The sequence below is a fragment of the Dermacentor silvarum genome, chromosome 11 (genome assembly GCF_013339745.2).
Source record: "Dermacentor silvarum isolate Dsil-2018 chromosome 11, BIME_Dsil_1.4, whole genome shotgun sequence".
NCBI classification, from domain to species: Eukaryota; Metazoa; Arthropoda; class Arachnida; order Ixodida; family Ixodidae; genus Dermacentor; species Dermacentor silvarum.
This window is the reverse complement of record NC_051164.1, coordinates 100408893-100424421: the sequence shown is the minus strand read 5'-3', so window position 1 is coordinate 100424421 and position 15529 is coordinate 100408893. Positions and strand designations below refer to the sequence as shown.

Below are 15529 nucleotides of genomic sequence, written 5' to 3'. Positions count from 1 at the left end.
ATAATGTGTCTTGTTTGCTTCAGTCCACTATGGCCTCTATTCTTTTGTACCAGTGTGACGTGAGGACACTGGTACATACAATGTGATCTCTACATACAATGTTATGCACCTACATACGATGTGACGATATCTAGCTGTCTTATAAACGCAACATTTACAGCTCGAGGCAGTTGGCCTGCCTTACCTGTTGCCCTCCTTGAAGTGTCTGGAACTGGTCGGACGTGAATGGACAGAGGCGGTTGTCCTGGACTTGAGTGCACCCATGGGCGGTGTAGTCGACGCGACTGCCCTCCTGGCCGTACATGTGTCGCACACTGTACGTGAGGCGCGACGTGTGCGTCTGCCACGTGTGGCTGCAAGTGGCCTTCTTGCCAGGAGGCTCGATGTAGTAGCGACTCCAGAACTCGATCGCTTCGGTCAGGTTCAGGCCAATCTCCTTCAGGAACAACGAAAAGACGAACTGGAAGGAACAAATGCAGGCATCTACTGTCAGGCAGATCATCATTAAGAAGCAATGAAAACATTAGTCAGAAAGCAAGGGGGGCCTCCTTAAAGCACAGACCATGTTGACTGATTGATTGATTGATTGATTCATTCATTCATTCATTCATTCATGGGGTTTTACATGCCAAGACTACCCTGGGGCTATGTGTGATGCTGTGGTGGAAGGCTGTGGATTAATTTTAACCGCCAGGGGCACCTTTACTGTTAATCGAAATCTATTGTTCTTGTTTACAGTAGATTTCTGTTTGGCGGATTTGGACATAAGGAACAAGGTGTGATCATTTTGTTGGTTTCCCATAAAGCAAGTGCAAAATAGGGTGACTTAGGACGCTTGGGAACTCCTATTTAAATACATGGAAATGAAGAATTGTCTTTCTATGAATTGACTGCTCTTTGTTGATTTTAAAAGCGAATGTTAACATCTAACATTCTACATTTTTGTAAAAGAAAATTGCTGAAAATCGAAATATTGAAAAGAATTCAAGTATGAAGTTTTCAAGTCTGCAACTTGGTAATGAAAACAATACACATAATCTTGTAAACTGCATCTATCGAGACATCTAAAGCAGACAAAACAGATCTGCTATATTATACACTGCTCTGAAACATACCACTAATACATGTGTGAGTAAGACTTTTTACAAAACCCTCGTAAACACTGTAATGGTTTCACGTGAGCTGTAAATTCATATATGTAGTATCACATACATGTATGTCTGCCTGAGATGCCGTAACATATGAAATGCGATATCTGTTCTTGGTGAAGAGTTAGGGATTTGTACACTACTTGCTTCTATATCTGTTTAACTTATTAATTTTAGGCAATTTTTGTAAAAAGTATGAAATCGTAAATTAATATCCTACTTCCTACACTTGATAGAATTTGCCTTTTCCCTCTCAAATGAAACAAATTTCATTCAAATCAGTCCAGTGATTTTCGTACAAGAGCACTCCTGCATTTTAAAAGGATTTGAATAGGGAAATCGGAGTTGGCCCCGAGCTAAAGCTTCCTCTTAACACGCACTACAAATTCAGTTAGGCAGAACTCCGGCAGACGCCACCGACACCTGCTACTTGGCACAGTGAGAGGCCTGGATTGGCAGACACGTAGGAGGCGGATCTGCTAGCTATCCAAAAAGCAAAACGTGTTTTTAAACAGCTATGCAAGTGTCGATCATGATATGCAAACTTGCAAGGACAAAACCATGGGAACAACAATGGAGGAGGTCTTTAATGCCTCCACAGATTGATAATTATGTGAGGGCACTGCCCAGGAGCCACAAGATCCAGCTTCACACATTCTGCACCTGTTAATGCCTTGAAAATGAATACTCTGGTGCATTTTATTGCGATAACAATTATATGGATGTACCAGACACATTTTTGTCGCCGCTGTTGTCACCACCGTCGTGATGTTTCGTAAAAAGTATAAGTGCATTAAGATTGGGTCCTGTGTGCAGTATGCTGTTGATGCGAGGAAAAGCGTGCGAGGGTGAGCTGAGAAAGATGATGGCTTGATGCAAGCCATCATCCCGCACACTCAATGTTGGAGGTCACATGATCAAGTACGCGCAAAGGAAGGCGAGAGGCAGCACAGAGTGTTTGCACCCCTCTGCCTGTGCTCTTCATCACGGCATTACTGTGACAATAAGTGAGATATGTTCATGTTTACCTGTGTGCGCGTGACACCATGCGTGTTAATTTAATTAGTAAGTGATTATTCACTGCAATGTATACCAACAATAAAACTACGAATGTTATTGTAATTGTTTAATGGTTTGCTATCGCTATCAATGCTTCGCCTTTAGAGCTACTATAATGCAACTTTTCAACGTGAGAGCACTAAAAAATTGTTGGGCGAACTAAGCGTCATGTTTTGTAAGTGTACAGATTTACAGAGCACCAGCAAGCAACAGCTTACCGAAAAATTCCGAGCAAGCGCCCCACTCAAGCAAGTCGAAATTACCGGCAAAGTTAGGGCGGGCGCTATCCCGGAACGGCACCAAAATTCTAGATGGCAACGACAAAATTTTCCCGGCAAAAAAAAAAAAAGAAGCGCAGTGGGAATGGCATTAAAATTTTATTGAGCATGAACTTTATTAAGCCAAAGATTTGTTAGTGGTGTTTATCACTCTCAAAACCACCGAAGAACTACAGAAAGAGCGCATCGACGCTACACCGACGCCTTGCCGCGACCGACGAAACATTGATTATGCAGCTTCTACTCCAGGCAAAATTATGTTCGCTAGAGTAAAGTGACGTGTAATGTTCACTTTATTAAAAACCATGTCCACGGTGAAACGTTTAGCACTAATGAGAGTCCCGATAGAAGTCAAGCTCAGCTGCAGTGCATGGCTACCGACGGCAGACAGCGAACCGCGGCTCGGCCATGCTTGCATTGCAGCTGGTGGCACCGCAAATGTCAGCATGTTTTCTTCATCGTGTGAAATTATTGCGAGGAGAGGGTCAAAACATTGCTGCTTGGGAGCGTCGGCAGTTCGTTCTGAAGCGCCATCTGCTACATATTCGAAGTGAACTGGAAAAGGCCTAGCGACGATATCGGTGGCGAGTGATTAGCAGCGGTGAAGCTTCTGGCGACGCCAGAGCGTAGCTGCGACCACTCCTCTGTCGCCAAGTAGTCACGTCGCTGTGCCGCAGGGAAATCCTCTGTGCCGTGTGAGAGACAGATCTCGCCATCGGCCGGCGGTCCGTGAACTACAGACTGCCAGCCGCAGTTCACCCCGATGCGCACGTGTGCCCACTGGTGCCCACCGGGTGCGACCATGATTCGATGAAATGGCTCATCGGGGCACCCCAATGCGCACCGGTGCGATTTGCCGAATTTGCCATTATTATTTTCGAGGACTGGATGTGGCAGGCCAGTGTTGGTGTGGAGCGGGGGGGGGGCTCTTGCACGGGTGGGGGCGCTTGCTCGAAATTTTACGGTAAGCAGAAGTGAATAAAGCAATAATTTTGTATAATTAAAATCACTAAATGTCTCTTTTCTACACTTTACTCTTGTATTTAATGCTGTTTCATTGCTTATTCTGTGTTGTCTATACATGGGCACACTATGAATAGCAAATTTTGAGTTCTGTGAATGGCTTCTGTGATCTTGTGATGACGCAATCAGATTTTCAAAGTCCTTTCCAGTTCACGTTACTGTTAGTCCACCATTTTTTATGTCCAGTATTGTTTTTTGTTTATTTTTATTTAAAAAGAACACCACATGGTGCATGCCACACTACGGCTTTATATTTTCTTTGCAGAAGTTGTGAATAATAAGCAGAATGTTACTTTTACTGTTTTTTCTGGCATACACAGTTTGAATGAAAGCACAAGTAGCATGTCTGGGCGGAGACCAAATGGCGGTGGGAAAATGGTAAAGTGAGCAGACAGAAATCACACACCTGTTTCCATTTCCTTGCCAACATAGTGTTTGACATGCCAGGCCGACCTCGCGGCATTCCTCCCTATGAAATATCGCCGAAATTTGGCATTTCGATATTGAAAAGACAATATTTTTTGTCTGAGATGAAACGGGCGGCTGTCTACCGTGAACAGTGACTGCAACCAAAGCAAGCGGAAAGTTAATCTAACTGGTGCCGAATTAACAGAAGTCATTCGGATTAGTTGTCCTAGACAAAAAGACAGACTTCGGGTCGCCGCTTTCTTTTCTTCAACGTCAGTGACCACATTACAATGCACTCACTCGATCGTCGTGGGACAGCCTCTTCTCCCTCTTCAAGGTGGCATACAACGCAGACATGCACGGTGGGAAGTACGCTGCTGCCTGGCTGTCCACTTCCCCGGCCTTCAGTGGGCAGCCCATTGCCAAGAATCCTCGCTGTGCTTCGAAAGCAGCCTGCGATAGAGTCATCCCAATTACCAACAAGATTTCGGAAAGGAAACAGTTGTCATTTACTCAAGAGTAGCACAGACCTACAGAGGAAACCCAGAGGGTTTCTCAGAAGAAAAATTTGCACAGGTCCAAACCCTTGGACCACAGCACATTTTTCTTCAACAACAAAGCTACCTCTCTGAGAAACCCATAGTGGGTTTCATTTCTAGCTTCGTGTTACACTCGGGTAACTGACGTTTCTTCCCGTTTATAAAAGCTGCTCCACATTTCAGGTTTCTGCAGAACTGATATGTGCTAGCAGCATTAATGATAACAAAGCTATAAAACAGGGCCAGTAGGATTTACAATTTGCTTCCTCAGTACAATTTCCTTCCTCAACTGTAGAATCGAACTTTGGCTACTGAAAGGTAAGCCACTTGTTCCTTTTTGGACTTCACAGATTAGCTCACCAGCTGCAGAAAGCACATTCTGCTTCTTCGGTTGGATTACTTGAATGAGTGGACATTATTTGTACGACAAATTATAATGCGCATTTAGTCAACTAAAACATAGATCACTAACTGGAATGTTCATATAATGAACATGGATATCCCCTCCAGGCACTGTGTGCACACCAAGATGGTGCATCAAACACAGGAACACCGATGAAAATAACTATATTTAAAACATCTTCAAACACTTCTGATTGGACCTGTAATGCGAGCTTGAACAATACATGCAGAGTGTTCTGTAGAACAAGTTGGAAGGTAAGAAGCTGCGTGTGTGCTCAGCGTCAGGACCATGTCCTATGTAGCAGGTACACTCCTTTCGTTGTTTGGTACAATGTTTTACATCAGGCATATTTTTCAAATGGCTGGATAGGTACTTTCCAAGTGTGTTGGACAAAGAATAGTTGATGTCCTCATATGTGACGTTCACATTGTTGTTGCATGGAGTCCACATTCATTTGACAAACCTGCTGAATTGAAAATTCTTAATCCATTTTGCAGTTATATGTTTTAACAGCAAAGCTGTTTAAGCTGACCGTCAGTCCGTGGAGGATGTACAAAAAAACCTTGCTGAACAATGACATCCCCACGCGCTGCCTAGCAACCACTTCGCGGAGCGGCGTGTGCTTCGCCTCCTCTCCGTGCCGTGCACATGTTGCCTTGACATGGGATGTTAAGGAGAGGGAAGGAGAGCATGTGTGCGGCGCGCGCTATGCTCTCGGGAGAGAGAAAGCGAAAATGCGAGCAAGAGAGAGAGAGAAATTGTAGCACCACCAACGAGGCAACGTGCAGAGAAGCTGCCGACACCGTTCGCGTTTCCCCATTTCCCTGTGTTCGCACCGAACGCGCATGGTGTCCGTGACTGTAGCAGGCGCCTCTGGCGGCGGCTCGACAGGTTTCAACCAGCCACGCCCCGGAAAGTGTGGAGGCGCAGCTTGCCCATGACGTCACCGGGGAGACAAAGCTCAGAGCTGCCGCGACGGCAGCACAACTCTCGTTGACTCTGTGGCGAGTACATGTAGCCTTGACATGGGACGACCAAAGAAGATTCGGACACCCGAACAAGGAGCCTCTCATCTTGAAGCGCGTTGTGCGGCCAAGCGAGAATCTGCGCGTCGGCGGCGAGCCAATTCGGAATACCGTGCCTAGCAGCACTTAGCATTTCCTAGCAAAACTTAGCCAAGCCTAGTAAAACCTGGAAGAAGCTAGGTCAATCACCAGCTCTGCTGTTTACTTCAGCCTTGCACCACTAGTGTAAGCTGCCCACGTTTTTTTTTTATTCTGAAAACGTAAGTAATGTAGTGGCACAAAAGTTTCAATGGATGGAATTAATTGATGTATAAAGGGGATATAATGAATTAATACAGATAACAAAGTAAAACTAAAATGTTTCTCACCAATATCAGCATGTAACGAAGGTCTTTTCATGTCGCATGCGTCTTAGTCATAAATAGGTTCGATTGCAATAAGCATATTTATTAACAGCGAAGCTGTTCTAGCTAACCGTAAAAAGCGCTGCCTGCTGCCGCAAAACATCGCTGAGCGATGAGTCACCTGGGTTGCCTAGCAACCACCTCGCATAGCAGCGTGTGCTTCGCCTCCTCTCTGTACCGTGCACACGTTGCCTTGACATGAGACATTAAGGAGAGGGAAGGAGAGCATGCACATGGTGCACGCAATGCTCGGGAGACGGAAAGAGAAAATGAGAGCGAGATAGAGAAAGAAATTGTAGCAGCACCAGCGACGCAATGCACAGAGCTGCTGCCGACGCCGCCCGCATTTCCCAGTTTCCTGCAATCGCGCCAGGGAAACGCAGGCGGCGTCGACAGCAGCTCGACAGGTTTTGACCAGCCACGCCCCGGCAAGTGTGGAGGCACAGTTTGGCCGTGACATCACCGGGGAGATAAAGCTCGGAGCCGCCGCGATGGTGGCACAACTCTCGTTGACTGTGGCAAGTACATGTAGCCTTGACATGGGACGACCAAAGAAGATCCGGACACCCGAAGAAGAAGCTCCTCATTTTGAAGCGCGCCGTGGGCCAAGCGAGAATCTGCGCGTCGGTGGCGAGCCGTTTCGGAATACCTTGCCTAGCAGCGCTTAGCATTTCCTAGCAAAACTTAGCCAAATATAGTAAAACCTGGAAGAAGCTAGGTCGATCACCAGCTCAGCTGTTTACTCCAACATTGCACCCCTAGTGCAAGCTGCCCACTTTCAGATATGTTTGTCCCCAGATCCACTCATAAAACGAATAAGCGTTTCACATAGTTCTGTTTCAGAGTTTGCAAGGAAATTTTGCAAGTGCCGAGGGAAGAGGAACACAGTCAAGAATGGCAGAAAATTAGGTGGGCTGATGAAATTATGAAATTTGCAGGTGCAAGTTGGAATCAGCTAGTGCAAGACAGGGGTAGTTGGAGATTGCTGGGAGAGGCCTTCGGCCTGCAGTGGACATAAAGAAGAAAGGCTGATGACGATCTCAAAAGCCAAGCTAGTCAGAATTCCTAATAAGTGAGCACACCTTACATAATACATACAATATAATACATAATAAAGACACAACATGCATTCCAGTTACGAATTGCATCAACTGCTCCTTACAAACTTCAATCTGCAAATCACCTAGAGCCCCAGAAGCCTTGGATATCCAGGTGGTCAACTGCTTTAAGTTGACACATCTCTCATTTCAGCTTCATGGTGGTTTATGAAAAACACAATTCCTTTGGACCAGGGCTGGCAGCTCGATGAAAACTACTCTAATACATGAGTTGTTGACGCTGGCTGCACATTCAGCAGAAAAGCATTTTCCCTTACCAGGTGCCAGGCTACGATATACCACAGAGCCAACTCCAGCTACACGAACAGAGTTTATAAGCTCACACAAATCATTGTTGAAATTATGCACTGGCTGTAATTACTGAAGGTTAAACTGAGGAGTTGCCATTAAGCGGAAAAAATAAACACTACGGGTGGCTTGGAAGAAGGCACTGTGGATGACAATGCACAAGCTGCTGCTTTGTCAACACCGCCAATTCATAAATAAGTTCTAAAAAGATATACAGTCGAATCCCGTTAATACGAAGTTCACGGGAACCGTAAGAACATCTAATTAAATGAACTTCCAATTAAAAAAAATGCACAAAAAAGTGGCACCTTTATTAATTTCAAAGCCAAAAGTCTTTTAGGAAAAATAGTCTGTCATCTTCGTCTGCTTCCCTTGCCGAATCTAGCTGCGGCAAGCATGTTCTGCAAGCAGTAGACGTGTCGAAGTGCTTCTTTGGCGTTGTTTTCTCCAACAAAAATCGCTGCGTGAGGGCAAGACCCGCAGCTACATAGGCAGCTCTTGGTTGTGGCTCAATTTCAATGTCGTTGACAGCGTCGGCATTGCTTTCATGAATACATTCAAGCGGCCAAACAATCTGCTTAATTTCGCTGTCCGTTAGAGGACCGCATGTTTCCACAGTGCTGTCCACGGCGACGTACTCTTCAAAACGAATGTCACCGAGAGCGGCGCCAAAGCTACCGTCGTCGAGCTCACTTATTTGCACTTTCCCCGGCGGACAAGAAGCATTCCCTGAAGTTTCCACGAAACCACAAGCCCAGAAGCAGTTCGCGATGGTCTCTTTCATGCGGCTCCAAGCTCGCGCTAGCACGTGGATGGCACTAAGTAAACTTTCTTACTTCGTATTTCGAGGAGTTGTCGATGCACAAAATCATGCGCTCGGCGAGATGCTGCCTATACAGGACCTTAAGATTTTTTATTATGCCTTGGTCCATCGGCTGCAGCACCGACGTCGTGTTTGCAGGCAAGTATGCAGGACGGATAGCATTCAAGGTTGGTACATTCATGTGGGCACTGCATTGGTTCACAAGGAACAACACCTTGCAGTTCGATGACGCGAACTTGCGATCAAGTTTGGTGATCCAATCTCTGAAAATGTTGCACGTCATCCACGCCTTCCTGTTTGAGGCGTAGTCCTCAGGAAGCGTCTTCACGCCTTTAACATGTTTGCCACGATCAGAACCGACACCCTTTCTTTACTCCGTTTGCCCCCAGCACAGTCGTCGTCTTTGAATGTCAGGGTCTTGTCTGGTAGCAGCCGGTAAAAAAGCGCAGTCTCGTCTGCGTTAAAGATGTCTACCGGCTGATATTTGCTGAGGTACTCGCGAAGCTTTTCAGCTTTCCATGTCGCGCATGTTTCCTGGTTGACTGACGCCTTTTCTCCATACACGCTCTTGAAAATCAGGTCATGCCAATGTTTGAGGCGCGTCAGCCATCCATCCGAAGAAGCGAAGTCGTGATACCCAACATTGTTGCAAGCGATAAGGCTTTTGCCACAACCACCTCACCACTGAGAGGAAGTTTCTTATTTTGATCTTCTTTGATCCAAATCAGCAATGCCTTCTCCGGGTAGGCGCCGGTGCGCAGTCGCTTCCGCGACATCTTGAATTTGTCATCTTTAAAAGCATCCAAAATTGAACGCTTATTTTTGATGAAGTTTGAGAGCATGTTAGGCTTAATGCCGTACTTTCGTGAAATGTCTTACTTGGCGGTGCCTCCTTTGTCAACTTCTGACTTTCGTCGCCAAGTCAAGCATATTGTAGGAGCCGCGAGTTGCCATTATCAAACGTCACCTTAAGGATCACCTTAAGGGCCAACGCTACAGTTGTGACACGGTGGAAGCGGCAGGTCAGCAATGGTGTCACCAGCAGCCACCACAATTCTTCACCGACGGCATGAAAAACCTTGTTTTGCGTTGGTGCAAGTGTGTTGCCCGTAATGGGGACTATGTTGAAAAATGATGCCACCATTTGTAGCCGACGTTGCAAGCTTTCCACTGATACCTGTATCGGTGCTGTCTGTCAAACACAAATAAAGGTATCACCTTGGAGGCATTACTTTCTGTATCACCCTCGTATCTTCCCGTCTCTCCAGGTTAAAGTTAATTTTTGTTCAATCATTTCTTCTGCATTCTTCAGATTCTTTCAAAGTCCCGTTGTTACCATCCTAAATAACAGGCTCATTTCCCCTGTACAACCAAGCACACAACACTTCTGCTTACCCTTAAGGACGTACGCAGTTCAGCCATTCTTTCATCTTGGTGCAGTGTTCGAAATCGCGCCGTCCTCTTGAAGTGGGCAGTGCCTTGTTCGCACACTGCCTGGAACATGCCTGCCAGGAACACAGGAAGATGGTGCTCCCTTATGATGGCCTCGCCTGCTCGCAGGATGACCCGTCGAGCGCTCACAAGAGAGAGGGCGTGCTCAAAAGGCACTGCAATGAAAGGATGATTGCCATGTAAGCACACTTATACTTGACATTGATTGATTCACGCATAATTGATTGCTTGATTGATTGAGTTTGGCATACCAAAGCAACACAGGGGCCATCAGAGGCTCAGTAATGTGGAAAGTTGGGCGAGGTGGTGACTAACCATCACACCCACATGGTATGATGGCTATGAGAGGCGTACTGAATAGTGGAATACTCTGGATTAATTTTGACCAACTGAGTTACCTTAATATGCACCTAAATCTAAGCATGCAAATGTTTCTCCATTCCATCTCCATCATAATGCGGCTGCCAAAGCTGGGAATCAAACCGGCAACTTCATGTACTGCAGCTGAATGGTATAGCAACTGAGCCATTACCGTGGGTCTGCTTGATGTTGGCTTGCTGAATATAGGCATTATATAAGTGCATGTTATAGACAGAAGCCTCCTATTATACTAAGAATGCGACACATTTAACACCTAATGACAGTTGACTCACACTAATTGTAACTCTCAGGAGTCATCCATTTTTGTTTGGAATAAAGAAAGGTTTGATTATTGAATGTTGAATAAAATATAGGGTGTCCGAGTTAGCTTTAGCCAAGCTGTTCAACGAAAAAAAAAAGATTAAAGAAAACACTGTGCTAGATATAACTATAAGACCTAGGATGTTCGGTCGTCATAGGTCTGACGACAGAACACCATAGGTCTTATAGCGACTGTAAACCAGGCATAAGCGATGGACAGATAAGAGAGAACGTGGCAAATCAGTTCTGTGGAAATAAGCAAGGTGGAGAAACTTTCATGAAAAGGAAAAATGGTCATCCACGTGAGAGTAGTCCTGAAGCTACCGAGGAAAGCCATATTGGTTTCTAAAAAAAAAAAAAAAAAAAGCTTCGCATCTGGAAAAAAAAAATGTCTGGTCTGCATATCAAAACTGGGACCAACGCTTTCCTGGGGCTTTTGCTCAACCATCTGAGCTAACCAGAAGGCTGGCAGATTCCAGTGTGTCCAATGTAATCGACAGCTTGAAGCGTAGGGACACCGAATATGGGAAGTCAGTTCTGCAGAAATCTGCTGAACCACGATGAGCGAGGGTACTCACACATGCATATTCAGGGAACAAGGCTTCCGTATGGAAGCCGAAATGTCTAACACCTTCAACAACATTATTTTGGTTGGCGTTCTGTTAGCTGTCTTTCTAATATGAATCTACTTCCCGACCAGACGAGATGTCCAATCTTTGATTTCATATTCAGGATGCTAGAACTGTCAAAACATGCCCTAGGTTTCCTGTGCTTTATGGAGGAAGGATGACTTAGAAGAGGTCCGGACAATCTGGGATGCATTGTGAAAACTGGCATAAGTCAAGTGTCACATTAGGCTCCAGTCATTAGGCAAGTAGCAACATCGTCAGCGTTGCTGCAGCTGGAGTGGAATTTGTTGTCGCTACCTCGGTGATTGGTGTACGTTGAACCGTGGCCTCCGAGGTCAGGTGGCATGCAGTACAACCCACCCAATTTCGGAGGCCAGGGGTTAGATTTCACTAATCACCGATCTCGAAGGCCATGCTTTATCAACATTGTGGGCAGATCTCGCGTCCAAACTCCTACTAGCTGCTGTTGGACAGTACTGTGCTCGCCGAGCGTGAGCGCAACTCCGAGTGCAAGAACCCATTTTCCGACAGTGTACTCGTGATTTATAAACAAACAACCGAGACAGGAAGCTCTGCCCTGTCTCTCTCTGTGCGCATAGCATTTGCACTTTCTCTGATCGGCACGATAAGGACAATGTCTAAATAACACCTGATCAGATGCAGATGGCAAACTTCAGGAACACTGTTGATGAATCATAATGTTCAGCTTTCAAGTCTCCTTTAGTAATGTGCCATAAATATTGATTTTTGACACATTACACCTGTTGGACTGGGCGATGACTTCAGGATACTTACACTACTTGCTTTTCCACAAACATAGCTTAGCAACCTAATCATCAAATGGTGGAATTTACCATTAAAAAAAGAAGGAGAAAAAAAAGAAACTTGATGAAGGACAGCACAGCGGGGTCTATAGGTTCATTTCAACCTCCTCAGTTTCTTCAACATGCACACATATGTAAGTACACAATGTTTTTGCATTCTACCATGATCGGAATATGATGGCAGCAGCATAGAATCGAACCTGCAACCTTCTGCTCAAGCCTAAGCAGCCTCAAAAAACTTATGTTCCTTTACAGATCCTGAAAGGCAAACTGCAACAACATTTGGGACCACGTAAAAGCCTAGTTTAAGACAGCGTAGATATACAGAAGCCTCTGTGCGAAATTTTACTTCTGAGATACAAGTAGATGTGACAGCAAAAAGCTTGCAAAAGAAGACGTTCCTGATACTTAAAAAAAACTGTGAAAAAAAAGTGAAAAAAACATTATTGCCTGCTGAAAGTGATGCATGACCAAGAATGCATGGTTTGTTGGTGTGACCTCTGAGATTAGGTGTCGCCCATGGCTGCCTATGGCATGATGAAAAATCACGGAGGCATGGTGCAGCAACTTGTGTGATATACGCTAACCTGCCAGGTGCACATGGCGTCTGCTTCGTACTGTTTAAAAGCTGATATAAGAAAATTAGACAATTACCAGAACGGCAGATTTGCCAAGACTGCTTCGGTAGTACCAGAGCACTCATCTATAACAAATTTAGCCGAAGTGAAGTTTCGTCGCAGTTGGCCTTCGAGTTTGCCTTTCGTAGCACACAAAACTTGTTCCAGTCGCTTTATCAGCACACTATGTGACACACACCAACACACTCACCAGCAACAGAAAATTCTTTGGCTTCAACGATGAGACTCCAGCTCTTCAAGGCAGCAGCAAGAACCTTGGTCAGCGTCGTCAGAACCTCGCGAAATTGCTGGTTAATGTTGCACTTGAGGAGTTCATTGGAATCGGAGAAAGCACGCTCAACAATGGCTCTACGTTCATCCCAGTTCAGCGCCTCAAAGCGACACAGGAACAGCATCGACTCGGCTTGCACTATAGTGTTGAAGGCCGATCCAAATGGGCACAGCAACAACCTGCGGTTGAGGTGCATAAAGTGCTAAGTAATGTGCACACTAAAAGCAGTGTTTGCAAGTAAAAGCAATGCAAGTCTGGCTCAGTTCAAAAGCACAACACATGTGCTAAACGATCAGTGAATCAAATTGAATGATAACGTGTAGGGTTTAATGATGAAAGGGCCAGGTCCGGTGAAACAGCACCAAACAAGTAATCATGAGTTTTCAATGGAGCAATGAACTGCGAAGGATAGGTGTAAAATGGCTGTAAAGAGGCCTAAAAATAGTCGCTGTAAGGTGCGTAAAATATATATATGTATTAAAATTATGACCATGACTTCCCAGTTACGAAGATGACATCCTATGGATATCCTATCGACATCCACTGCCAGAACATCGATATCCTAGTGCGATATGTGCTCAACGTTGTACTTATGTTGTCAGACGTGCTGACGAATTCAACACAAGCCCAAAAAGGAACAAGCCACAGCCCAGAAAAACAGGTGGCAGCAAACTGAAAAGGGAGAAGAGGAGGAAGAGAAACAGCACGAGGCACGGGCAGAGAAGGGTGTGCAAGGAAGCAAGCAAGCCCCGCAAGCATGCTCTGCGGGGCTTGGAAGGTTTGCGAAGGAGGCGGTGCCGGTTCGTAAAGCGGCAGCAGCGCGTCCCAAGACAGAGCCAGGAGGCAGCCCTGCTGTTCCAAGGAACCAGACTGCTCCGGGGTTGTTCACGGACGATGGTCCACGATTGAGCAGTGTTTGGTTGATGAAGTGGACTGGCCGGTCAAGCGAGAGGACCGGGCCTGCCCCACAACCTGGTCTCTGCCGACCGCAGCTAAATGCTGTTCCGCACCCAGCCCTACCAACGACTCCCGGAGAACGCAGCTCCGACCCGTTTATCGACCGTGCTGGTCACGACAACCCAGCTTGGCGTGGCAGTCAGCGTTGACAAGGGGCTCTGCGGTGCATCCTCCGCCGTGTCCGCAGCAACCACCCCGTCGCCTGGGCCAACGCAACTTCCCAGGTGAATCTGTGTGTCACAACACCGTGACTTTATTACTTATCCGCGTCGTTGATGGGTGGAACACTACAGTACTTAGAGCGACTCTATAACTTTGATCGCATCCTGCCGATTCTTTCCTACACGCTATAATGATGTTTTCTTCCAAGTGCTCCTGTGTTGTAAATGTATTATTAACAGTGAAGCTGTTCTTAGTCGACCCTTCGCCGTCTGTGAGGCGTCATGCAGGTCACGTGACGAGGAGAGGATGAGAGCCGCGCCGGAGGAGGGCAGGTCACGTGACCAGCAGAGGAGGAGAGGCATGCTGGGGGAGGAGGTGACCAATGAGAGGCCATGCTGTGCGCGAGGAGGAGAGGCGATAAGAGAAGATGTTTCTGTGCAGCCCTCCCTTTTCGGATAACGCGCAAAGCATAGAGCTGCTACCGACGCCGTCCGCGCGCGGTGTCCGTGACTGCAGCCGATGCCTCTGGCGGCGGCTCGGCAGGTTTCGACCAGAGAACTGGACACTCGTCGAGTAGCGTCGGAAGTCGCTGCCTCTTCTTGCCTCGCAACGTTTCAAATAATGTAACTTCCTGTTGTAGATATGTGTTTACTTGTGTTCACACAATTGCATCCTGTGCAACACATGCACATGTAACACTCGTAACACTTGGTGTAACTAACACAACTTCGCTGTCCAACCATCTTCACGGAGTGGAAGGGGCAGTGATTTTTTCATTTTCGTGCGACTTTAGTGTGAAAAGATTGCATTTGTTATATCGTCATGCACCGCACGTGCCGATGAATTTGGTGCACACCTGCTGTAATCACAGTCTTCCCTCACCCTCTTTCTGTCCCTTCGTCTCTGTCTTGCCGTGTGCTATATATTGCACAAGCTACCCGTAATAAAGGCTCTTGGTTACTCTGCTTAGGAGTGCGTGGTCACTTCAGCATTTTGTGTACAAACGGCTCTGGATGTTATTCGCGCCAAGGTTGCCCTTGCGTGCACGATATTCTCACAAGAATTTGTCATCACACCGAGGGGTGTGTTGGATACATCCTGTGGCTGGTCACTCACACAATCATTTGGCGGCGCTTCCTGTGCCTTGCGAACGCCCCTTACATATCTGTGAGGACATCATGGGGATATGCTGCGTACATTTTACGGAGGTATGCCAGGCCTTTTTGCACGGTGCTTGCCATAATGTCTATTACATTCGCGGCACACGCTGTGTCACAGATGCAACAGGCAGAGTACTCATGCATCAAGAACAGATACATTGCATGCACATGTTACACACACACACGATTGCAGAAGTACAGTGAACTTCCTCCTTCTTCTAGGCCTTCCAACAAGCACA

At 46.3% G+C, this 15529-nt stretch overlaps 1 protein-coding gene across 4 annotated transcripts in view; it reads right to left on the bottom strand.

Annotated features, from left to right (window-relative positions):
- LOC119433558 (DNA primase large subunit) overlaps positions 1-15529 on the bottom strand; it is an 83766-nt gene that overhangs the window by 8118 nt on the left and 60119 nt on the right. For all 4 annotated transcript variants that reach the window (XM_037700808.2, XM_049658744.1, XM_037700810.2 and 1 more), the window contains 4 exons: positions 12931-13190; positions 9912-10123; positions 4217-4369; positions 185-460 (listed from right to left, as the gene is read on the bottom strand). In XM_037700808.2, the coding sequence (XP_037556736.1) occupies positions 185-460; positions 4217-4369; positions 9912-10123; positions 12931-13190 (901 nt within the window). The remainder of the gene's footprint in view (positions 1-184; positions 461-4216; positions 4370-9911; positions 10124-12930; positions 13191-15529) is intronic.